The sequence below is a fragment of the Phocoena sinus genome, chromosome 2 (genome assembly GCF_008692025.1).
Source record: "Phocoena sinus isolate mPhoSin1 chromosome 2, mPhoSin1.pri, whole genome shotgun sequence".
Lineage (NCBI taxonomy): Eukaryota > Metazoa > Chordata > Mammalia > Artiodactyla > Phocoenidae > Phocoena > Phocoena sinus.
The window spans coordinates 141,077,410-141,103,743 of NC_045764.1; the positions used below are offsets into that span (position 1 = coordinate 141,077,410).

The window sequence follows — 26,334 nt, forward strand, 5'->3', positions numbered from 1 at the left end:
CCGGCTGGGCGGGGTGGAGCATGGCGGGGGAAGTGACTCAAGGCCAGAGGCGGACAGGCCCACGGAAGGCAAGGGTGGGGGAGGCGCGGGGAATGGGCGATCCTGAATCGACTGGCCGCGCACGGCTCAGGGCAAGGGTGCCGGCGCCCCCAGAACGCCAGGGACGTACTGTGAGGGACTGCCTAACTGCTGAGCCCTTTGGGGCCGGGGTCTGACATCTGGAGGGAGTGGGAAAGCAGCATCCTGCCCTTGGGGAGTCGGGAGGAGCCCAGTCTCATCCAGCTGTGCAAACAGGAGGAGGAGGAGGAGGTCCCAAGCCTACCCTTGGGAAAGGGGCGAGAGGGGTGGTCAGGCCGCCGCCGCGCCGGCCCCCGCGGTGCGGGTTGCGCCAGCCTCCTCGGAGCCCGACGCAGAAACTTGTTGCAACAAACAGGCGACCGCGGGTGCCCCTAGCAGCCAGCGGCGGAGTGGGTGGGCGGTCGAGAGGGAGGGGAAGGCTGGCGGACGCCGCAGCGAACTGGTGGGCAGACCCGGAGTCGCCGCGTAAGCGGGGCCGGCTCAGTGCGGTGCGGCAGGCGCGGCTGTGCGGCAGCGGAAGTCCTTTGTTGCAGCACAGTCCCTGGCAGAGCCAGAGCCTCTCCGCGCAGCCCAGCCCGAGCGCCGCGCGCCGCCGCCACTGCAGCTCTCGGCCCTTCTGCCTCCGCCCGCCTTTCCCGTGGCCGATTTGCCTTAAACTCCCTAAAATCTCCGCAGCCCCGGTTCCTGCTGCGGCCGGTGAGTATTTGCCAGTTGTGGGGCTATTTGCGGAACTTTGGCCCGGGCCGGAAGGCGGCGGGCAGCGGGCTTGGCGGAGTGCGGGTCCGGAGCAGCGCCGACCAGTGCGGGGAGCCGGAGCGCGGCGGGCGCGCGGCGAGGACCCGGCCACGGGTGGCTGTTGGGCCGCCTGCTTGATCCCGCCGCCCCCCGGCGCGCCTGGTCGGGGACGTGTGGCCTCCCTGGGTCGGAGGCGAAGCCCCCACGGAGACTAGTTCCCAAATTAGTTACCTTCTTTTTCCTTTCTTTCTCTGCCTTTATTTTTTTGAGGGGGGAGGGGAGGTGTAGACGGGAGGCGGGAGGACCCGGTTGATTGACGTGCCCAGAGCCCGCTTCTCTCAACTTACAGCCGCAGCTCCTTGGCGGGTGGGAGGGGAAGTGTCCCGGAGCCCGAGGCCGCAGACTTGGGCGCGCTCCGAGGGAGGAGGCGTAAGAGCCGTGCAAATTCTTGCCACGCTTTTTCCCACTCCCTCCCGGCACACAAGCTTTTTGTTCAGTAAAAAGTGGTAGGTCTCGGGTTTGGGGATTTTCGGTGGAAAGATCTGTTTCTTGGGAAGAGAGTGCTTTCGCTTCCAGTGGCGGGCGCTTGCTAGAAGTTCTGTTAGTGTTCGGTAAATGTGTTGGATGTAGATCAGGAGTTGTTACCAATAAAATATGTAGGTTTGGGTCTGAGCTCAGCCACCCTCCCAGTCTCCCTTCCTACCTAAGCAGCGCGTCTGCGTGATCTGAAAGGTTGACATGACATTTTCCAAATTGGGAGCGTCAGGGAGATGTTGATGAAAGTCCTTGATGTTTTCTGGGGACAGTATGGAATTTGTCTGTATGTAATAATATTCCTAAATCAAGCTTCAACGTGGTAGGTACACGCAGTTTATTTATTGGCCTAAGTATATTTCCATGCAGTATGTATCACGACAGGAAAACTATGCCAGGAACAATTTTCCCTTTGACACTCGATCCCAAGAAGTGGTCCCAGGCTTTCTGAGACTTAGAATCAGTCTCTTGAGCTGAAGTTCAAGGCACTCTGGAGCAGATTTGATGAAGGATGCAGTTCTCATGATAACTCCAAAGCAATCACCACCCGCTCCTTTGAAATTATGAAATTTTGTCATTGCAAATGGATATGATGAGGACACTTGGAATACAAAACGATGAAGCTTGAATGATGGCTGGCCATCAGAACCTCAAAACTCCTTTTGAATCACTTGCTGGATATAATAAAGTCTCAATAATAACTGAACGTATTTGGAAGCTAGATGGGGCTTCCTCATCTTAAACAGAGAAAATTGAAGCCTAGTGGAGGTGCAGTGCTTTCCCAAAGATTGATAAAATAATGACAGTCTACAAGTAGAGCTTTCAATCAGCATCTTACATTCATTTTAAAAGTAGATTTCTCCATTACGACCAAATTTTCATGGTATAGAAAAATAACTCACGTTGAGCAATCTTACCTGAAGCCTTTCTATTCTTCCTACCCCAACACGGCCTAAGTTGGAGGCAGTGGGGAGCCCTGGTTGCATCATTGTCGGAGAAAAGAGAAACCATATTTAACCAGGACCTTATCAGGGCAGAGCACAGTCTCAGCCACTTGCTGTTGACCTTGTGTTTGATTTTGCTTTAACACAGCTAAATTTTTGTACTGTTTCCTCATTCTCCTCTTTTGCCAGGCTCCAGGAAAGGTATAGTCCATGGAGCTTTTTAAGGGTATTTCTGTGTTCCTTGCAGGACAGCCATTCTAATGTGCAAGAGAAAAGAAGTGCCTGCTTTCAGGCCTCTCTTCCATCCAGGAAAAGTGCTAAGCCTTTCCTATGAAGCTTCTGGCCCAAAGGGGAGGAAACCATTTGGGATAAAAATGCAGAAATTTTTCCATAGATTTTTACTTTTAAGCCACAATCTGTTGTCTTCCAAAAAAGAATTGAGATATATTTGAAAAAAATTGAGATATATTTGCCTGAGAGGTCATTTTGGTGTCTATAGGATTTTTTTTCTCCTGATTTTTTCTTCTTGTGCTGGTATCTCTTACCATAAAATATTGACATTATTCTTATACTCTTATGGGAACCAAATTAAAAGGGATTAGTGTCTCTTTTTTTCTTAGAATGGAAATGCTTTTATATAAAATTCATGCTCTTTGTAAAAATTCAGCCTATACCGAAGTAGATAAAAAACAAAAATGAAAGTCATTTCTGACTCCCACTCCCCAGAGGTAATCTCTGTTAACAGTCAATTTCTTGTTTAAAATGAGAGAAAGCAACATTTGGTCATACTGTGCTGCTGTGTGTGCCTCACCCTGGCTAGGGATGGCCGTGATGATTCATGGGCTCATGTTCTCTATTCACTGCTCAGGTTGGTGAGAATTGGCCAGGTAGAGGAAAGGGAATGTTTTGCATTGGACTGATTTAAATTCTATGATTAAGTAGCAGACATGAGAGCTCAAATACAACAGGGCTGCTATTGTAGGTTTGTCCTTATGAAGTACTTACTGTAGCTTGGTGGGCTAGTTCTCACACTTTTAATGTTAATGTTGGTGTCAAGCATTTGATGGGTTGATTTATACTTGCCAAACTCATTAAAACAAAACAAAACAAAACCCTCACATTTGTAAAGAGTTTCATAATCTATAGTTGGGAAGGAGTGGGTATACTTGCCATTAAGGCCACTGCCAAGATAATCCCTGTGCTGTTACGGGATGAGAGGTCCCTCTTGATCTATATCCAGAGGTAGCATACCAAACATCAAGGAAAGGAAATTAGAGGAAAGAAGGGGATTCATGACTGTGGTTTTCAGATGTGGCCTAGAAGGAGACGGTACATATTTAAGGTAGATTTCTAAGTATACTTATATTGTGCCATGTATAGTTATCTGTATAAGAAGTCTTAGTCAGAGTACAGAATCACTTATTCCTTAGCCTGGTATATTCAAGAAGAGTAAGCTGTGAAGTAATTGATGTTCTGAAAACAAATCCCCAAAATAGTACATAGAAGTTAAATCACAGCATTTGTTATTTGAGAGTGTTGGGAACAAATCATTTGCAAAATAAAATTGGCAAATTAAAGAAAGAATTAAATTGCCAACCAGATTTTCTATTTGTTGTCTGTGTGAGATGCATGCGATCCTTTTTAGAGATAACTGAAGAGCTCCATCCTCACTTTAAATCTTTTGTATTAGGGGAGGGCTTCCTCTGATGGGCCGTGGGAGTCAGAAGATGGAAGCGGAGATGGGGAGCGCAGGGCATTCTGCCTGCAATATGGGGCTTTATGAGAATGAGGTGACTCTGGGAGGCTTAGAATGTCCAAGGGGACATGTTAGTTAATAGTCATTGCCAGAAAGAGTGTTTTCTGGTTTACAAAAACAGAAACTTAGGGCTCTGAATGAAAAGGGTCAGAGTTTGAGTCCCATCTTACAAGATGAGCGCTTGAGTACCAACCACTGAACCTGTTTCCTCATTCACAAAATGAGGATAATAAAGATACCTACCTCGGGGTTGTTATAAGGATCAGTTGTATAATGTATGGGAAATCACTTTGTAGATTTTTGACTACTATATAAACGTTGCCATAATTGAAATAATGCAAAAAAATGATAAGCAAAATAAAACTTCCTTTCTTCAACACTTATTCATTCAAAAACTGATCAAATATCAACTAAATGTCAGGCAACTGTTAGAGGCTCAGGGGATACAGCAATGACTAAGACAGTGCCGTGATCTCAAGCAGCTTACAGCAAAGCAGGGGAACCATATCATTATAATCCCTGCTGTGAGTGTGATGATAGACATAGCATCCCAGTTTGGATGATACATTATTTTTCACCCTATAGTTGTAGGTATAGACTGTTTTGGAAGCACAGAAGACTTATCTACCTTACTCTGGAATCAGAAAGAATGTCCTGAAGAGAGTGAGCTGGATGTTGAAAAGGCTCTAAGCAAAGGGAATAGCACGTATGAAAGCATGAAGGCTTTTGCTGTGTTAGTTGCTTTGGGATGAGGGGAAATCTTAAATGTTAAATAGATTTAAGACAAAAATGGAGTTAAACTTCTTGGCATGAACATACTTTTTATGATACTCTTTTTATTGGTTTCATTGACTTAATTAGATAAGGGTGAAATTTTCAGGATTTTGGTTAGAGTTTAAAATGTAGCACTTGGAGCTACACAATTGGAAACAGTACAGTTAAAAAATATTATGTGTGGACTTGCTGAAAGAAGGAAACTGGGTAGTCCCTCCCATCATCTTAGAGCTGCCTCACCAGTTTTCTTTCTTTCTTTTTTTTTTTTTTTTTTTTTTTTGCGGTACGAGGGCCTCTCACTGTTATGGCCTCTCCCGTTGCGGAGCACAGGCTCCGGACGCGCAGGCTCAGCAGCCATGGCTCACGGGCCCAGCCGCTCTGCAGCATGTGGGATCCTCCCAGACTGGGGCACGAACCCGTGTCCCCTGCATCAGCAGGCAGACTCTCAACCACTGCGGGAAGCCCCAGTTTTCTTTTATATATATATATCTTTATTGGAGTATAATTGCTTTATAACGTTGTGTTAGTTTCTGCTATACAACAAAGTGAATCAGCTATATGTATACATATATCCCCATATCCCCTTGCCTCACCAGTTTTCATGCAGCAACATTTACTGAGTACACACACTGTGTTGCAGAGAATCGAACAAGCCAAAATATTGGCCTTCAAGTTGCTCATAGTCTAGTAGGGAGACCAACATATACATAATTGTGGTAGCTGATTCTTATTTAGCGCTTGCTCTGTGACACACTGTCTTACAGTAACTAAACCCTAGGAAGGATTACAATCCCAATTCTCAGATGAGAGAACTGAGGCACAGATTGGATGCAACCTGCTCAAGTTCACACACCTAATAAGTGACAGAGCCAGAATTTGAACCCAGGCAGTCTGGTTAGTCTGTGCTTTAACATCTACTTTATGTTGCTGTTCTGATGATTTAAAAAATAGCATAATAAGTGTAAAATAAGGAGATAATACACGGAGTAATATCAAAACCTAAAACAGTGGGAGAGGGAGGTCTTGCAGAAGGCTTTCTGGAGGAGGTGATAAACTGATTCTTAAAAGATATGTGGCCGGTTCAGACAGAAGAACCAATCAGCATGAGTAAAAATGGAGGTAAGAAATACATGAAGTATATGGGCTTGGAGGATGGGGTGGTTTCCAGCAGCTTTATGCTGCTTGAACAGAAGTTTGAAGCAGGAAGTAGCCAAGTAGGAGACTAGATGGGGGGGCACGGAGGGCTTTTGTATCCCTTGGGAAGGAGTTTGCTCTTCAGTCTGAGGGTATGTGAAAGGACCCACAGAAGCAGAATAACAGGGTCTGATTTTTGTTCTTTATGAATCATCTGAGGGTGAAGGATGGATTTGAGGGACCAGTTAAGGAGTCTATTGTAATAATTCAGGAGTAATGATAGAGGCCTCAGAGGACAGGGAAGGTAAAGATGGAATCGAGGGGCAAATTTGAGAAATAGTGAGAAAACTGGCAAGACTTAATAGTTAATTATGAGGAAGAAGTCCCAGGTGACTCCCAAGAATCCCGGGTGATTGGTGCATGCTGGAGAAGGGGGAGCAGCAGTTTTAGGTGGGTCCCAGACAAAGTCACAGCGTGAGTACGCTGGAATAGATAGAAGTTCCACAAGATGAACCCTAAGAATATGAATGCCACGTGCAAAAAGGGACTTCCTGGTGAAGCTGCTTTTTGCTGAGAGAAGCCTGCTCTTCACCCCAGTGCCCTCTGGTGGTCAGAAGATGCCATGTTGTCTCTTTAGGATAAACAGATCAACATTTAGACTGCCTGAATTAAATGCTTTTCCTCTTCCACTCCTGGAGGAAGAGAGGAAAATTTCAGGAGCCCCTATGTTCCCTTTGCTTTCTGTGTGGATGAATTCATTTCCCAGACCTAAGAGCTTAACTACAGTAACACCTCAGTTATTCAGTTATTTGGTTGACAACCCCAGCTATCCAGTGGCCTGACCTGAAACGAAAGAGTAAGGCAATTTGTTGCCTGTCAACAATTAAGATAGATTAAACAAAGTGCATGAATTAAAACCTTATCTTATTCATAGAACACTGCCCTAGGTCCTCACAGAAAATTAAATTATTTATGTAGATTCAGTTTCAATGAGTTTTTTTCTAATTTCATAACTCATAACAGATTGAAATGGCGGGCAGCAGGAGATCAGCACACCTTTTACAAGTGACAGCTGTTGGCCTGACAAGTAGGGAGACAGAAAAATACCATCCAACAAACTACAGTCTCCAAGAGCATAACAGCCTCAGGCCATTTTGTGCAGGTGCAAACAACCCTTGCAAATTTGAACAGCTATTTTTCAGGAAGACATAATTGATGCAGAGAAGCAAGCAGACAGCTAGGTGTTGCTATATATGGGGGCAGCTGTTAGAATAGAAGGAAGAACCCTAGACCAGGATTGAGGAGACCAAGGTCCCATCCTGTCAGCCACGAAAACAAGACGTGACTTTGAGTACGTGACTCAGGGCCTCCATTTGTTTTCTTATCTATGATGTAGTGGGTTGAACTTGATCATCACTTGGTAAAATTCTGTGAACTTTGTTCACAATGACGACATTAATGTTTAAGAAAAATCCTATTACTCTTGGATTGAAAAGACAAACATTTGTCATCTCTAGTTTATACAAGAGTTCTGTTTAGAAGTATGCTTATCTCTATTTAATACATGAGGAAAGCAGGCTTAGAGAGATGAAGAAAATTCGTAGCTGAATAAGTAGGAGAGCTGGTATTCAAATCTATCGGTGTCTGCTCCCTGGGCTCTTTTTTAACACTTTCATTTAACAAGCATGCATTAAGTGCCAACTACATGGGCAGTGTGCTAGGCACGGGGAACACAAAGGCCATTTAGCCTCGTCCCCATCCTGAAGAGTTGAGTGTAGTAGGCATTGCTGTACAGTCCCTCTGTTAGTCCTAAAGATGCAAGTACTACTACAGCACAGTTAGGACAAATGAACACACAGCTCCATTTGGGTTTTTAAAGACTTTAGGGTGTGAGCACAGAATGGAGCCACCATTTATAGCTTTGTTTCTATGGGAATATGTGTTTCAAGTTCCAAATAACTAACTTAAAAATAAAGTTTTGGAACATAACCCAGTTACAATTTCAGAACTTCCTGTACTAAGTACTGAATTTGCAGTCTAATAATCAGCCAGGATGCTTGTTCTAAAAAGTGAATAAGATTTTCTAAACTTGATCATGTCTGTCCAATTTCAATGCCTGGAATTAAAACCTTTTATCTTTGGGAGCCTGTACAGCCAGTTCTTAGAAATCTCAAGGAGAAAACCTAAAGAATTAAGTTTAAATTTAGAGATTGGAACACTGTATACCCTAGAAAATGGAATTCTAGGAAAGAATTTTGCCAAGGTGACCTTATTTTTATAGGTGGCAAAGTCGTTAAGGCTATGATCTCAGGCTCAAGAGTCATATTGCTTGTGTTCTAATCTCACCCAGTCCTCTGTGGCCTTAGGAAGGTTATATAACATTGTGTTCTGTTTTCTTATCTGGAAATGGGTCTTAAAACAGTACGTACTTTGTAGAGTTTGTTTTGAGGATTAAATGATAAAATGATACACATATTTACATGCATACATACACGTTTTATATATAATACACTATATATACATATATATGTGTATATATATATATATATATATATATATATATATATATCTCACTATTGATGCGCCAGGCTCTAGTCTAAGCAGATACCACACACACACACACACACACACACACACACACACCTGCTTAGACTAGATCCTGGCACATTGGTACTAAGGCCAGTAAAACAAATTTACCTTCTCTCCCATTACATTTCCAAGCTTTTGTTTATGCTGCTGTGTACCTCTCCCCGATTTTTTACGTACACACCAATACAGACACCTGAAATGCCTTCCCCACACCGCTTTCTATTTCTCTTTCTTCTACTCATTCATCAAGACTTCACTCAAATCCTTCCTAAAGCCCACTACTGTTCTAGTACAAGTCATGCTTTTTCTAAATGCATACTGAACTTTATTCAATATAATTCAGTACTTAATTTTTCTCAAATCATTTCTTGGTATAAAATGTAATCCCTCATATGTAATTAGCTCTACTGTATACCATCCTTCTCCACCTCAATGCTTTATACCATGTTGGGAACATTGTAGGTGTTCAATACATTCTGATACTCTGATTTATAAACAGGGGAGAATCCTTTCACTACATTTCAAGCTTCTTAAGAAGCTAGTCTATAGCCCACAGGTTAAATCCATATACATACATTCAGTCATATAAGACATAGAAATAGGTACAAGGAAATGAATGTAGGTACTTCAATGTCCCTTGAGACCCAGAGGTAATTGTTAGTAGTTCAGAGATTGGGACACTGAACTGTAGACTCACTGAGGCTATGCAAATATTTCTCAGGGGAATGTCCTTGATAATGCAAGTCTGGGACGCAGAGGGTGGTTGTTTACCTTATGGAAGGAGTCACTCAAAAATTCCTTTAAGTTGCTTCTTCATTCACTTTATATGCTTATTTATAGACCCTTAAATTATCATTTCACTAAGGCTAAGGCAAAAGAAACGTCCAGCAAAACTTTTTTTCCATTTAAGAGACTTAGCAAAGAAGGAAAAGTATTTCTGAAACCTTACTGTGTCAGTGAGAAATTTACTGAAACAGCGTACAGAGTATAATTTAGGGAACACGTCTGCTGAGTGAGACTAGATGTGCATATATAGGTATAACCACATTACAGATAGAGTTCAGAGGGCGTAGTTTCTTGTGCAAGGGCCTTAACAAACGCTATGATAAGGACTCATGCCCAGTCCTTGCTGACTGTTCTTTACATATGGGGGTACACTGCATGATACCAAGGAGCATGTAGTAACCACAGTTCAGTGGTTAGTACCCAGCTGCGTGGGCAGGAATCCTAGTACCTATAATACTTTACCACAGTTAATCCTTGATACATTGTTTAACAGCACAACATCTTTGTCCTTCTATGAAATCAGCATGTTGGACTAGATTAGATCTCTAAGCTCTAAAAGCCTATGAATATCTAAATTACTGAATATTCTTAATGTGTTTGGTAGCTGTTTTTGAATTTGAGATGAGCTGGTTAAACTTTTTCAAACAAAAATTTTTTAAATTCAGTGTAAACTTTTTTGCATCACCTACCTCCTTATTCCTCTGGAGAACTGCATCCACACTGGGTATCCTAGCCTTAGGAGAACCCTTGGCTTTGGATCACGTTTGAAGTTTCTGCTCTCAACCCCAGCCCTTGAAGAACCTCTAGCTGTACAAACTTGTTCTACCAGTGATGTAGCTAGTAACACAAACAAAAGCAATCACACAATGCCATTATAAAAACAAGAATTGAAATATAAGCAATTATTAAAAACAGGTAACAAGCTTTACTATAACAAAGTTCACTAAGTATTTTGGGTAGCATTATTAAGGATAATTTAAAAATTGAAGAGAGCAAACCTCTTTTGGAATTTGAATGAAATTATTGTTTAATTAATAAAAGTGAGTGAAATATAAACATTTTAATGCAAAAATTATTCTCAAGACATAACAAGCTAAAAGTCTCACAGGAATTTAGATCCTTCACCCATGATTCCGCCTCCCACCTTTTTGTTTATTTGTTTTTGTTTTGCTGTTATTAAGCCTTCTTAAAGCTTTTCTGAATGAGGTGTAACAAGAACAGAGTTGTTGGTACAATGTGTGAATGATTGCTATTAAAAGTTACTCTCCCTGGGGCTTCCCTGGTGGCGCTAGGGGTTGGGAACCTGCCTGCTAATGCAGGGAACACGGGTTCGAGCCCTGGTCTGGGAAGATCCCACATGCCGCGGAGCAACTGGGCCCGTGAGCCACAACTACTGAGCCTGCGCGTCTGGAGCCTGTGCGTCTGGAGCCTGTGCTCTGCAACAAGAGAGGCCGAGACAGTGAAAGGCCCGCGCACCGCGATGAAGAGTGGACCCCGCTCGCCGCAACTAGAGAAAGCCCTCGCACAGAAACGACGACCCAACACTGCCAAAAATAAATAAATAAATTTATAAAAAAAAAAAAAAAAAAAAGTTACTCTCCCTAAAATCCACTTTACTCAGAACTTGGGCATTTGCATAATAACATTGGAGAAACTACAGTTTTAGGTCAGCCTAGGAGCTGTAGTGTTAGCATTAATTTTTGACAAAAAGGTACTTGTTCAGCTTCCAGCCATAAGAGGCGAAGATAGAAATACAGAGGGATGTGGAGGCAGTGGGATTCATACCCGGGTGTGTCTGACCTGGAGCCCTGTTCTCTCCACCACAGCACAGTGCCTTCATGTACAGAGTAGGCACTCTGCAGAGTACACGTTCAATGAAGTCACTCGTCTAGAACAAGTTAAAATTCCCCTCAGTGAGGCATCCTTGAGATGATAGAATACCTATGCTATTGCTGATTCTCAGTACTTTATACAGTGCCTGGTACACTAAAATACTCAACAGATGTTTGTTGAATTAATAAGTGTGTGTTAAAATGCTGTTGATGCTCTTATATGCTTTAGTGTCTTGTTTATGTTAATACAGAATGTATGTTCACTAATTGAATTATGACTATAGCTACCGATGTGTCTATCATATCGGTCTTCTATGTAGCTGCATTAATTTTGGTTGCTGACCATAAAACTGCTTTTCCTTTAGATTAGAAGGGTCCTTGGAACTTTTAAGCTCTTCGTGTCATTATTTCAAGCACAGGGCATTTAAAACCTGAAAGTTTTAACAGATAAACTATTGGCTTTCATACTGCTGGGCTCTTATATGGAAGGAAACTGTAAGATTATCTCGTCAAACTTACCTCCTACGCTTAAGGAAGCATCACCACTGTCACAATTGCCACTGTTACTTCCATTAATTATCACGTGCCAAGCACTATACAGTTTGCACATTGCTCCTATGAACCTTAATGTCTGATGTGTTTTTTGAGGTATTATTATTTAACATCTTTATTGGAGTATAATTGCTTTACAATGGTGTGTTAGTTTCTGCTGTATAACAAAGTGAATCAGCTATACATGTACGCATATCCCCATATCTCCTCCCTCTTGTGTCTCCCTCTCACCCTCCCTATCCCACCCCTCTAGGTGGTCACAAAGCACCAAGCTGATCACCGTACAGCTGTGCTATGTTGCTGCTTCCCACTAGCTCTTTTACATTTGGTGGTGTATATATGTCCATTCCACTTTCTTGAGGTATTATTATCCCCACTTTGACAGTTCAGGAAACTTGGAGTCAATGAGGACAAGCAAGTTACCTAAGGTGGCAAAGCTAGGTTGGAACTCAGGCCTGTCTGATCCAAAGCCTGTGCTCTTTTCACTGTACCATACTGTCCTCAACAATATTTCATCCCTGCTTCTACACGGGGCACTCATTATCCTCTAGATGAGTTCGTTTCATTTTTGAACAACTCTTATTACTAGGGAAAAAAAATTGAGATAATATCTATCCCTCTACCTCCTTTTTCATTAAAGGTCTCTCTGAATCCTGTAAAATGTCTATAGACCTAGAAATCTCATCCTACAAAAAATGGGCTTGGGGTCAGCATTTTTCTGTGTGTGTGTGTGTGTGTGTGTGTGTGTGTGTGTGTGTGTGTGTGTGTTTTAACCCTTTGAATAAGGTTTTGTTGTTTGGATTTGTTTTATGTAATTGTAATCGTTACATAATTTCATAGCCTGTGTTTATTTACTTGACTTTCCATCCTGAAAACTTTTCTTATTTCCTTCTACAGCCTTCATTCATAAATATAATTTTCATAAAGGCCACATGATGGTGAATTTTAAGAAGTAGATTTACCTTGGTTTACTTACAACTACCTTATTGCGAGGCATTTCAAGTTATAAATAACACATTGATAAAGATCTGCGCATACATTGCATTTTGTATATGGGTACATACTGAGCATGACTCTTCAATTCTAGTACAGATATCTGAGTTACACAAGGCTGAAATATTGGACCTTCTTGAAATACTTGATTTGGCTTACAGAAAAGGCCTAGAGGTTGCAAGTTTAGGAAGGCAGCAGGTCTCATTATAAGCCACCTTCATTTCACCAGGTGCCCATGCCTACTGTGTTACCCTGTCTTCAGGCAGGAAGAAGGAGGCAGAGTGGCCTTAGGTAGTCGGGGAAAGGGGTATGTCATCCACATGTGATCTGGGACAAACAGTTTATAAAAAACAAGTGGAAGTTAGTGAAGTTAGATAATCTTTTAATTTCTACTGTAGGGAATGAAGGGTTTGTGGACTGAAGAGTGAACGTTTTATTTCTCTGAACAGCTTGTTAAATGTTCTTCTTATGCTCAGTCAAATTGTGTAAGAACTTGTTTTTGAGTAGATGATAGATTCTGAAGTATTATGTGTACAGATTAAAAATTAAGGCTAAAATTTGATCTTATTTTCGCTTTGTAATGTAATAGGACTTACAGTGCTTTTAATATTCTCCTCTCCTCTCTTTATTCCTTGTCAGCTCCATACATTAAAAATATTTATATGTTGATAAGTGAAGAAAACTGGTTGCAGAAAGGTGTATACAGTACAATACCATTTAGGTAAAAAACAAACAAAAACAACAACAAAAGCAAAACTATGTGCCTGGCACGTCGTAGGTACTCAATAGCTGTTGACTCTGTAGGTATAGCATAAACAGATTTGAAGATATACGATTGGAGAGGTTACCTCTGGAAAGAGGTGTGCAACCTAAGGTGTGTTTTTATTCTATGTACTTTTATGTTTCAGTTTTTTTCAATGAACGTGTGTTACTTTTGTATTCTTTTAATGATTGAAAAGTGAAGAAAAATTTACAATCTAAGGATAGATATCTCCTTCCCAAATAGATCCACTGTTTCTTTATACTGTAAAGTGCAAGCCAAGCAATATAAGACAGATACTCTGACTCTATAGAATTATTGCCTCTCCAATAATCAAGAAAAGAGAGGAGCATTGATCAAACCTATTTGCTTGGCGCCATTTCCATGTAATCTAATAAGCTTTTGTAAATAGAATTTTTCTAAGGAAATTTTCAACCATGCAAAAATAGAACTATATCTGCCTCCTAGCGTCAATAGTTCTCAACACATGGCCTGTTTTGTATCATCTATAGCCCCCACACCCACCCCACTGGATTATTTGCAAGCATATCTTAGATATTTCATCAATAAATACAGCAGTCTATGTATCTAAAAGATAAGGATGCTTTTAACACAACCAGCATACCCATATCACACTAAAGGATGAGCAGTCATTCCTTTATATCAATCATCTAAGAAGTTTTTCATACTCTGAGACTGAATTACTAACTTTCAGTTTAAATTGCTATTTTATTTAACTTTCATTGTTTGTATCCTTCAAGTACTTTTTTTTTTCAAGTACTTTTAAACTAGTGTCTTTTTTCCTTTCAAATTTAGTATACATTTTTTCCCTAAAGGCATAATGAAACCAAAACTGTATGGTTTTTGCTTTTGATACCTTTGCTTGTATTTCTTAAAATAAAAACGAGATGCTTGAATAAATGGCTGGGTATCTTCACCTTCAAGTTTTAAAAATGATTCAGGTATATGTTATTGTTCTTTACTACATTAGACTGGAAAGCTAGCCATACCTTGATTGTAATAGTAAATTCACACAAGTCACAGGTCATGATCAAAATTATTCTTTTTTTAAGTGCTTTTCTGATATCCTGTCTGACTTTAATATTTTTGTTTTACATAGGTCTCTAATTAATAGAAGATGGCAAAGCCCAGCCACAGCAGCTACGTCCTTCAGCAGCTAAACAACCAAAGGGAATGGGGTTTCCTCTGTGACTGTTGTATTGCAATTGATGACATTTACTTTCAAGCACACAAAGCAGTTCTAGCTGCCTGTAGCTCCTATTTTAGAATGTTTTTCATGAATCATCAACATAGTACTGCACAGCTGAATCTCAGCAACATGAAAATTAGTGCCGAGTGTTTTGATCTTATTTTGCAGTTTATGTATTTAGGAAAAATTATGACAGCTCCTTCCAGTTTTGAGCAGTTTAAAGTGGCAATGAACTACCTACAGCTGTACAATGTTCCTGACTGTTTAGAAGACATACAGGATGCAGATTGTTCTAGTTCAAAATGTTCATCTTCTGCTTCTAGCAACCAGAACAGCAAAATGATATTTGGGGTAAGAATGTATGAAGACACTGTGGCTAGAAATGGCAGTGAAGCCAATAGATGGTGTGCAGAGCCAAGTTCAACAGTAAATACACCACATAATAGAGAGCCTGATGAAGAGTCTTTGCAATTAGGTAATTTTCCTGAACCATTATTTGATGTATGTAAGAAGAGTTCTGTGTCCAAATTATCTACTCCAAAAGAACGTGTCTCACGACGCTTTGGACGGAGTTTTACCTGTGATAGTTGTGGATTTGGCTTTAGCTGTGAGAAGTTACTAGATGAGCATGTGCTAACCTGTACTAACAGACATTCATACCAAAATACAAGATCCTACCACAGAATAGTGGATATTAGAGATGGAAAAGACAGTAACATCAAAGCTGAATTTGTTGAAAAGGATTCTTCTAAGACATTTTCTGCACAGACGGACAAATACAGAGGAGACACAAGCCAGGCTGCTGATGACTCAACTTCAACCACTGGAAGCAGAAAAAGTAGCACAGTGGAGTCTGAACTAGCCAGTGAAGAAAAAAGCAGAGCTGCTGAGAGGAAAAGAATCATTATCAAGATGGAACCAGAAGATATCCCTACAGATGAACTGAAAGACTTTAACATTATTAAAGTTACTGATAAAGACTGTAATGAGTCCACTGACAATGATGAATTAGAAGATGAACCTGAAGAGACATTTTATAGATACTATGTTCAAGAAGATGTCAGTATTAAAAAAAGTGGGAGGAAAGCTCTGAAACCTCGGATGTCAATAAACACTGATGAAAGAGGTGGTTTAGAAAATATGAGGCCCCCTAACAACAGCAGTCCAGTACAAGAGGATACTGAAAACGCATCCTGTGAGTTGTGTGGGCTCACAATAACTGAGGAGGACCTGTCATCTCATTACTTAGCCAAACACATCGAAAATATCTGTGCATGTGGCAAATGTGGACAAATACTTGTGAAGGGTAGACAGCTTCAGGAACATGCCCAGAGGTGTGGAGAGCCCCAAGACCTGACAATGAACGGGTTAGGAAGTACTGAGGAGAAGATGGACATGGAAGAGAATCCTGACGAACAGTCTGAAATCAGGGATATGTTTGTTGAAATGTTGGATGATTTTAGGGACAATCATTTCCAGATAAACAATATCCAAAAAAAGCAGTTATTTAAACATTCTGCCTGTCCTTTTCGATGTCCTAATTGTGGCCAGCGTTTTGAAACTGAAAATCTAGTGGTTGAACATATGTCTAGTTGCCTAGACCAAGACATGTTCAAGAGTGCCATCATGGAAGAGAATGAAAGGGATCACAGACGAAAGCATTTTTGTAATCTGTGTGGGAAAGGATTTTATCAGCGGTGTCACTTAAGAGAACACTATACTGTTCACACCAAGGAAAAACAGTTTGTTTGTCAGACATGTGGAAAGCAGTTTTTAAGGGAACGTCAGTTGCGACTCCACAATGATATGCACAAAGGCATGGCCAGGTATGTCTGTTCCATTTGTGATCAAGGCAACTTCAGAAAACATGACCATGTACGGCATATGATTTCTCATTTATCTGCTGGTGAGACTATATGCCAGGTCTGCTTTCAGATATTCCCAAACAATGAACAGTTGGAACAGCACATGGATGTTCACCTGTATACATGTGGAATATGTGGAGCAAAGTTTAATTTGAGGAAAGATATGAGATCACATTATAATGCCAAGCATTTGAAAAGAACATAAGTGATTTTCTACTGTATAATGTTTAGCTGATAGGAGACAAAACACCAAAGCAAAGGATATGAGCTATTTAGAAAATGAATTTATAAGATGAATTGTTGAAAAAAATTTTAAGGCCCTTTACCTTTAATATTTTTTGTTTAGGATCTTAAGTATCTACATTTTAGGTGTTATTAAATGTTTATCATTTTTGTTATTTTTAATAGAATTCTTTGTTTTTAGTTTGTTTTAGCTATATTAAAATTACTTTTAAATGTAGACTACAAGTGGTTGTTACCCCTTCAGTGACTATTAAAGTTTAGTTTTTTATCAATAAGGTGATGACTTCACTATTTTTATGTGTTTTTTTTTTTCTAAAGTTACCCTGTGAAATTTTAAACCCAACATCATTGGCCATTCCTGTTTAAATTTTTTTTAAAAATTGTTTGTTTTAAATAATTAGTTATTTGAAACTATCCCATTCACTGTAGCTTTTTTTTTTTTTTTGGAAGTTGAACGGTGATTTAGCCAGTTTATTCCCTGTCTTATCAATGAAATTCGTATTCTTAAATTGACAACTTAATAGGCAGGTTAGGTGCACTGAATCTAACCTTGAAGGTTGACATGGGCTCAAACTTGGCCTAAAAAGATTGATGAACCTAAGGAAATTCCTATAAATGAATATATCCTATAATTGATAAAATATTATCATTTAATAATCACATTTAAAACTTATATTAAGTGTAAAACCCAATGACTTTACCCCACTTGAGAAATTAGTGGGGACAAGTCATTTTGTTTTGTGATATTAAATTTAACTATGATAGTTAATTAAAAAGGCATATCTTGTATTCATTTAAAATAATTTAAAATATTCTGATTTCTAAAGTGTGTTAGTTTATGAATTATTTTTGTTTATAAATAGACTTTAATAGCTTTCTAGGAATATGACATCTAAAGGAAAATGATTTTTCACCTTTAAAATGACATACTTTTGGAACTTTGAGATTTGAGAAAGCTGCCATGTATATTGACAAATCTAATAAAGAAATCAATTACAAATCTGGTTGTTCTATCAAAGTAGAGTGTGCAAAAGTCATGTCTTGTGTTTTATATTAAGATTTGGAGAGAGAATGTGTTATGGCAAATTGCAGTTTATCAACATGCTTTATTTTTTTTTCTGTAAAGGACTAAAATTTGAGAACCGTAAAATAATCACAGAACATATAAGTGGAAATAGTTTATCACTTTTAAGATAAAGTAGTATTACCGTTAGTTGTTGCTGACACAGGGTCTACACGAATTACATGTAAATTAAAACACTGGCAAAACTGGCCCACCAATCAACATATCTGTTGAATAGAATGCCTTTTAATGTGAATTGCTTGCATTATAATGCCCTTCTCATAATGAAAGGGATTTTAAATAACTCCTATATTTGCATTATAATGCCCTTCTCATAATGAAAGGGATTTTAAATAACTCCTGTATTTAAAAGTATAATTTTGTGATTATGAACAGTAATTTAACGGTATTGTTCTTTTTGTTTACATCACATTTTTAAGATATGCAAGTCATATTTTTGTATACAATTTGCATAAAAGAACAAGTTGCCAAGAGAATTGAGAGACATATTGACTAGCATAGGTTTAGTTGAAAGAGTGTGAGCTCAGAGATTTGTGGGGAAACGTTGAGGTGTTAAGTAAGAATTGAAATAGTACAGGAGCCATGCAGTATTAGAACAAGTAGAGATGGGGGAAATACACAAAAAGATAAATGAGAAATCAGGAATTTTTAAAAAGCCATATTGTAGAAAAAGCAAGAAAATTGATTCATCTTAGCCTTGGGTACAATAGTTTATCAAGTAATTAGATCTGAAATACAACTTTAAATGAAATATGATATATATATTACTGATAGGAACCTAATAAGAGTTCTGTAACTAACCCAGAGACCATCAGAGTAAAGAGAGAATATCGACTCAAAACAAATTTCCAAACTATATAGCATCTTAGCGGACATCATTTTCTTTGGGACCACTTTTTTCCATGACCCTCTTTAAAACCTCTATTGCAATGGCTTTCCCACCATTAAAGAACAGGGGTCTTTCTAAATACTACCACTCTGTAAAAAGGATTGTTTAATCCATTAGGAAAGGGGGTTTAGTTTTAGACACATACTAACAGCCAAGAATTAGCAAGCAAATATATAAACATTAAACATAATCTCTAATTTTACATAACTGAGGTGTTTATAGTTTCAGAAAGCCATACCTCACGATGTGTTTTCTCCCAGTTTCATGTTACAGGACACACACACCTTTTGTTTTGTTTTGCAACTAGCTACAGCAGCACGAGCTTCTTTGAGTATAATGTACAATTTTCCTTATTAAGGCAAAGAGTTCATTTAAAGACTACTTGCCTTTTAAAACTAGGGAGAATTAAACCTATCCAACACCTCTCTCCAGCCCTGTTTCCTCTCACTTCTTTCCTCTCTCTCCCGCGGTGGAGCTACAGAGCTGTACCTACTTACTATTGCTTCTTGCCCTCCAGTGCTGTGAAGGCAATGAATCAAGGTTGTGGAAGTTGCCTTCTCCTCCTGCCTTTATAATTTATGTGATTAGGCTCCAAATCTGAAAATGAAGGGGAAATCTAGATAGATGTATGTGGAATCTTGTTTCTCTTTTTGTCTCACATAGAGTCTTGCTTAAAGGGCCTTTTCTACTCCAACAGAAATCCTGGAGGAATGGAGTCAGTGCTTAACCAATTACAGTGCAGCTCAGCTGTTTATAACTTTTTAGTAAATAGGACTAAGAATCTGAGAGGTTAATAAAGCACAACTAAAGCAGTAGTGGATTACAACTCAGAAATTTGTCTTAATCTCTCCCATATTTTTAAAGTAAAAATATTCAGAGAAATGACTCACGTGAGTAAAACGGTACATGGCTAATTTTTAATGCATGAAGTTTGAGTATGAACAAAAATTAGAAAAAAGAACATAAGGATTCCAGGGGCTAGGTATAAAAATTAAAGAATTAAAATAAGGACAGGGCTTCCCTGGTGGCACAGTGGTTGAGAGTCCGCCTGCCGATGCAGGGGACACGGTTCGTGCCCCGGTCCGGGAAGATCCCACATGCCGTGGAGCGGCTGGGCCCATGAGCCATGGCTGCTGAGCCTGCGCATCCGGAGCCTGTGCTCCGCAACGGGAGAGGCCACAGCTGTGAGAGGCCTGCGTACCGCAAAAAAATAAAATAAGGACAGAGCTTTCTTAGCACCAATTAAAAGGAAAAATAATAGACTAAGTAAAAATCGTACTTAAGTACTGTAGTTGAGAACAAAAATATGAACAAGGTATAAAAATTGAATAAAAAAATAAACATTTGAAGTTTTCTAGGTGAGGTGAGTAGAACGGAAGTTATTTGATAGGTTCAAACAATTTGACTGAACTAATTCAATTAGAGCTACAGAATGCCTAATAAAACAAATTTTATGAACATGCCAAGGATATGCATAAATATGTGAGATAATATACCAAAGTTTATATTCTAAAACGAGTGGGAAGAGAGGCTCGTGGTGGTTGGCAACTTTCTCATTGATTAAACAATACCTATTCCTCTATATCATTAGTTAAGGAACTTCTGTATTTAATAGATCTCTGGAAAATTCCCCAAAGAACCAGTCTAACAGTTAAGTTAAACATTAAACTTGTCATTGTTGTTAACAAAACACTAAATTAGTACCAACCAGAAGAGAAAACCTGAGTGTGTATGTGCACGCATAGTTGAGAATAAAGCAATTTGGTATATTAATTCTAAATGGGTTTTATGAGTTACACATTTCTTTTTTTTGCCATTAATCTACTTTGATCAGTTCCTCACCACCACCACCTCTTTTGTAACATATGCTTCTCAGCGATACAAGCCTGTGCTGTAAAGGCACCCTAGCATTGATAATGCCTAAGATCCCAGGGTATCAAAAGGCACTGTGGGAACATATCCTTGTGGAATGTCTCCCATCTCCTGATACCTGAGGTGCAGTAAATGGGGTGACAGGATGAATGCCAGGGAACTGAAGCAAGTAGAGTTAGATTTGGTGTTAAGAACTTGAAGCTGTGGCCCGGATTTGGAAACCTATGAACCACCTATCCCAGGGCTCTCAGTAATCCCATCATCCATTTCATTAGCACTCTTTGTACTCTGCTAAACGCTTTACAGATTAATTTTAATTAATACTCACAGCCTTATAAGGTAAGTATTCTAATTTTCCAGATGGGAGACTGAGGTTCAGAGACACTGAGTATTTTTCCTAAGATCACACAGAAACTAAATCCTAGAGCTGGAATTTGAAACTAGGCCTATTTGATTTCTACATTCCTACTTAACCACTAAGCTACATATTCCACCTAACAAAAAGTACAAAGAAAGGCCTTTTCAGCTCAGTAACACATGTGACAAAGCTTCTATGAGACTCTGTGCTCTGTGCTCCTTGTTTATCATCTGTCATCTACTGCGCTTAGTAAGGTAGCTGGTAATAGTGGGTACCTAATGAACATGTTGAATAATGTGAAAATACACCAGTCAGAAGCAAAACATTTGTATTTGAGCGGATCATTCAGAATGATCTTTAGAAATAATTACTAAGTACTCTTATGTTTTAATTTTCCTTTATTTAAACTTAAAACATTAAGTGGTATATCAGCCATTTTTCTGGGCCCATGATAGGTGCTCAACTAAAAACTAATTTGAGTTCAACTTCTATATTTCTACCTCTGACTTTTTGCCCCTCTGTTTTCCCTATTCCCCATCTTGATGTTTTAATCTCTCCCACCAGTCACCATTTCCTTTTATCAGTTATGAGACTGATAAGTAGACTAACTCAAATCATTTGAAAATCTTCCCACAAAAAATCAGGACCCCAGAGTAATCAGTTTTCCTCTTTTTGCCTTAACAGATGATGTGGATAAGAAATTTTTCATTTGTTTGGCTAAAAAACAGAACAAAATACTTAATTACCATATTGTAATTGATTAAAGTTTATAGAGCAATCTAAGTTTGTCTAAAAATAAAAGTCAGTTCTAGCCATTTATAATTCAATTTACCAAAAATACCTATGTATTTCTAGTGTAAACTTAACAATGTTACTTGTAAAAGAAATGACATTTCAGGAAACAACAGTTGAATATCCACCCTAACCTAGCAGCAAACCTTTAAGCAATGAATAGCCTAATGGTTTAAGTGAAACAACGCCCCTCCCAATCTAATCTGATTTTAATTTCATGCATCTATTGCCTGATTTCTAAAACCTATACAATAGGTTTTACTATTACTATGTTAAGTCTACTACTTTAATGATCTCTCTACCAACTGCCAAATGTTATTTTTTTTGAAGTGAGAATAGAAGAATAAATGGTGAAGATTCCATAGATAATATTTATATAATCACTTAGGTGGCCCACTTTCATTGCCTTCTGTCAAACTCAAGGACCTATTCCTTGGTAACATGGGCAGAGTCTCATAATAAGACCAGGTGAAATTTAGCCACTTATAAATTTATATGCGGGTAAGAGGCAAAAGTGCAAGGGTTTAGAATGTTTGTGTCTCTAAATATTGGTAAATATAAATATTAACTAAATGACAATAGCGGCTTATAAATTTATGCTAATTTTGAACCAATTTAATACCACTTACATACTTACATGCATGTGCTTAGTTGACTTTAGCATTAAGAAGTTAAATCCGGACTTCCCTGGTGGCGTGGTGGTTGGGAGTCTGCCTGCCAATGCAGGGGACACGGGTTTGGGCCCTGGCCTGGGAAGATCCCACATGCCCTGGCAATGAACAGTGGCTTCTGCTCTCCACGGCTAGAGAAAGCCCGCATGCAGCAGGGAAGGCCCAACACAGCCATAAATAAATAAATAACTTTAAAAAAAAAAAAAAAAAAAGAAGTTAAATCCATATAAGTTGCTCTCTTACTATTTTTAGGAGAACCAAATCATTGAGGTCCATTATTAGTGGCAGAATTGTTCATCCTTTCTATCAGAATCCACCACAGATCACTAGTGGGCAGGAAGCCATTTATAATTTTACTCATCATCTTACTCATTTGCTGATAAAAAAGATGGTGTGAAGATTACAATTCAGTATTTGGCTCTGAATTAAATGTATCAATGTACTAATCACCACTGTAATAAGTAAAGATCACAGGAAACTCTAGGGCCAAAGGATGACGCAAATGTAAAAGACATGATTTCATGAGTCAGGAATATTAATAATTTTATCTGAGAAAATTTGCATAACTCTGTACTTACCTATTTGAGAAAGGAATAGTTAGGTAGACAGCTTATGAAATCCCAGGTAAGCTTTATTTTTAAAGTTACTATGTTGTTTTTATTCTACTTCAACCAGTTGCTTCTACCAATCAAAATCAGCAGAGCTCATTTTTAGATGACAGAAATATAAACATCCAGATTATGAAAGTCATCGTTTCTTTCAAATGCTTCTGTGTTCCCTGATGTGGAAAAAAATATTTAAGAGACAATTTCCTTTTTACAAAATTAGGGCAAATCATTGCTGTGAAAAATATAATTCTACCCAGAATCACTGGGGCAGCTTAGGAATTTGAAGGAAAGTTCTTCCTCGTGTGTGTGTGTGTGTGTGTGTGTGTGTGTGTGTGTGTGTGTATTTTCATTTGCAGAGTGTAAAACACTTAACATTGAAGAAAAACAATGTTAGCTTGATGGCTGAAGGCACTCAGTAAAAAGAATACGAACTTGTTAGATCTATGTTTCATTCAGAGATTTGCTATTAACAAGTTCATTGTAAAATTATTTTAGTTGAAAGAAAACACTTTTTTTTTTTTAAGAAAACAATTTTTAACTGCTTCCTTCCTCCCTACTTTCCTCCACCTGGCTGCCCTCCTATCTTTCTGTTACATCTTTATGAGCCCTACCCGTTATAGCTCACGTAAGAGAAAAAAAAAAAAAAGGTGCCCCAATAGCTGAAAAATTATATTGGTAAAAAGAACACCTTATATTTAAAGGGTACAGTGAGTTACATTGGGGAATAAATTAAATAAATCTAAGTTCTAGGATCTGTGCTTTTGTTCCCATTCTTTATTCTAGTAACAGTGTGCTGGCCTGGTGCCAAAAGTCATGAAATTCTGACCTAAGAATTATGTTGTATCTTGTAGAGAAGTCAACTTGTAATATTATTTTTCTTGAGTTTTGTCTTTTTCTGTGTGGCAGTGGTCAAATAGGGCCTTCTAAACCTCTGGAGAAGTGAGATCTGAATTTGGAGAGGACATGGGGAAGAATCAATCTTCAACAGATAATCTTTAAGTCCAGACCCAGGAATATCAGATCTGAAGTGACAGCATCTTTTCTGTCTTCTGACAAACCTCATCAACCCCAAAAGTTCCAGTTGCAAGGATCCAAGAAAACTCAGTAAAGATTACTTTGGAATCACTTTGTTGTGACAAAATCGATTCATGGTGACTCTCCTGTTATTTGTGAAAAATCAGCTAAAGAAAAGTAACTAGAATATTCATACAACATCAGTGGTTAAAGCTACACTAAAATAAAACTCTATATACTAATTCTCTTCAAGAATCCCTCCTAAAAGAAAAGGGCTTGCTAAGCTACTATAAATACATTATAAAGTGAGGTAATCACATATCTGTGTAAACGCATAAAACTCTAAACTTAAATGGAATTACAGTTTACATATCATGAAATGTAGTTTCAAAAATTTCACCCCAAAATCTGTAGCTTAGAGTATAAATAAAAAGATGTGGGGACTTCCCTGGCAGTTCAGTGGTTGGACATTACTCTCCAATGCAGGGGGGTGCAGGTTCGATCCCTGGTTGGGGAGCTAGTATCCCACATGCCTCGCGGCCAAAAACCCAAGACATAAAAACGGAAGCAATATTGTTACAAAATTCAATAAAGACTTCCCAAAAAATGGCCCACATCAAAAATAATCTTAAAAAAAAAAGATGGGCTTCCCTGGTGGCACAGTGGTTGAGAGTCCGCCTGCCGTTGCAGGGGACACGGGTTCGTGCCCCGGTCCGGGAAGATCACACATGCCTCGGAGCGGCTGCGCCCGTGAGCCATGGCCGCTGAGCCTGCGCGTCCAGAGCCTGTTGCTCTTCAACGGGAGAGGCCACAACAGTGAGAGGCCCGCGTACCGCAAAAAAAAAAAGATGTGGGTACAGAGAAAAAATCGTGTAAGACCAATATTTTACCAAGAAAAGATAATCTAGTTATTGCTTACTGTAATGTAACATTTGCCTTTCTTCTTTTTTCACTGTATATACCAGTCACAAACTTGATTATTAATATTGATGAGGCTCCCTTTTAAGTCTGTTACTTGAAGGAAAAACAGAAGTGGTACTATTTCAACAGTGGTATATTTTCACAAATCACAGACAACCAAGAAGAATGTATCTTAAGACACATTATTTTCTTCTCAACTTAGCAATGTAACCTAAAAACGCAGAATAAGCTTCTGTTAAACATTTTTCTTGGTATTGATATAAAATACCATGCTTCTCAGCTTTAAAATTTCAAGATAAAATTCAACTAAGTATTGAATGAAACAATGGTTAACATGTTTAAAAAACCTTTCATGGGAAAATGAAATGTTTGATGATATTTTAACCTGAAGATAGATACACATTTCTCAACCATATGAATCTTATAGCCATATTATTTCCATATTGTGAGTATATTTGTAGTTTTGGTTAACAGCATACCCAACTCAATATCATCATCAATATTCTTATTATTGTTTCTTCTGCAATATCAAGATGTTATATATTTTCAGAAATGTTTATTTTGTTTTTATGCCTATGTTTTCAAATGTTATAATAAGGAGTTACACAAAGAGATCTAACTTAGAGTATATATAATGGCAGATGAAGAATTTAAGTCAATTAACATCTCTAGCTATAAAGTAGGAATAACATGACTATTCATTCTAATAATTAGACTAACAAAAAATCAGAAAGAGTTAATTAGAATGTGATAATGAGTACAGGGGTGAAAAGGGAGATGAGAAATCCACTAAAGACTTCAAATTCATATGAATTCACCTGCTTTAAGAGAAATATAATAAATAAGCTTAAAGTGTTAGAGTCTAAAACAAAAACAAAAACTATAGCTAGTCATCTAGAAACATGAAGAAGCATATAGAACTGCAGACTTCTAACAAATAAATAGGAAACAGTAAAGATGAATACTATCAATTATTAAAGGTGTCAGATCAATATAATAGAAACTCAACAGATAATTTTTGATTTACTGGTGGAATTAGATTTACAAAAGAAATATGGCTTAAATTCTGACTGTACTAAACTACAAATGTAATGAATTACAGTAATTATAAGTGATATAAATGCATTCCATAATGTGATTATTTTCTGTATATTAGTATAAAATGGTGTTACTGGGTTACATAGAGAATTTTTGTTACATTTTTTAATCCATTGCTTTACCTAATAAAATTTCCTCCTCTATGTCCAGAAGTTAAAATGTCTGTATATTACTTTTATTTATACTGTACTTTTCCAACCTGGCTCTTTCAAAAAAATTATTTGATTGAAAAGTTATCAATC

General features: G+C 38.6%; 1 protein-coding gene across 2 annotated transcripts; it reads left to right on the forward strand.

The window, feature by feature from the left end:
- The first annotated feature begins 60 nt into the window (after positions 1–60).
- Positions 61–26,247, forward strand: ZBTB1 (zinc finger and BTB domain containing 1). Of its 2 annotated transcripts, XM_032623081.1 has the most exons (3): positions 68–774; positions 14,588–16,503; positions 23,966–26,247. In XM_032623081.1, exons 2-3 carry the CDS (start codon positions 14,606–14,608, stop codon positions 24,000–24,002), a joined length of 1,935 nt encoding a protein of 644 aa, XP_032478972.1. In that variant the 5' UTR covers positions 68–774; positions 14,588–14,605; the 3' UTR covers positions 24,003–26,247. The 2 variants fall into 2 exon arrangements, with proteins under 2 accessions (XP_032478971.1, XP_032478972.1); XM_032623080.1 differs by lacking the exon at positions 23,966–26,247 and having other exon boundaries at positions 61–774; positions 14,588–17,352.
- The last annotated feature ends 87 nt before the right edge of the window (positions 26,248–26,334 follow it).

Coding starts and splice junctions, on each gene's coding strand:
- ZBTB1 (XM_032623080.1), top strand. CDS start 14,606: ATGGCAAAGCCCAGCCACAGCAGCTACGTCCTTCAGCAGCTAAACAAC.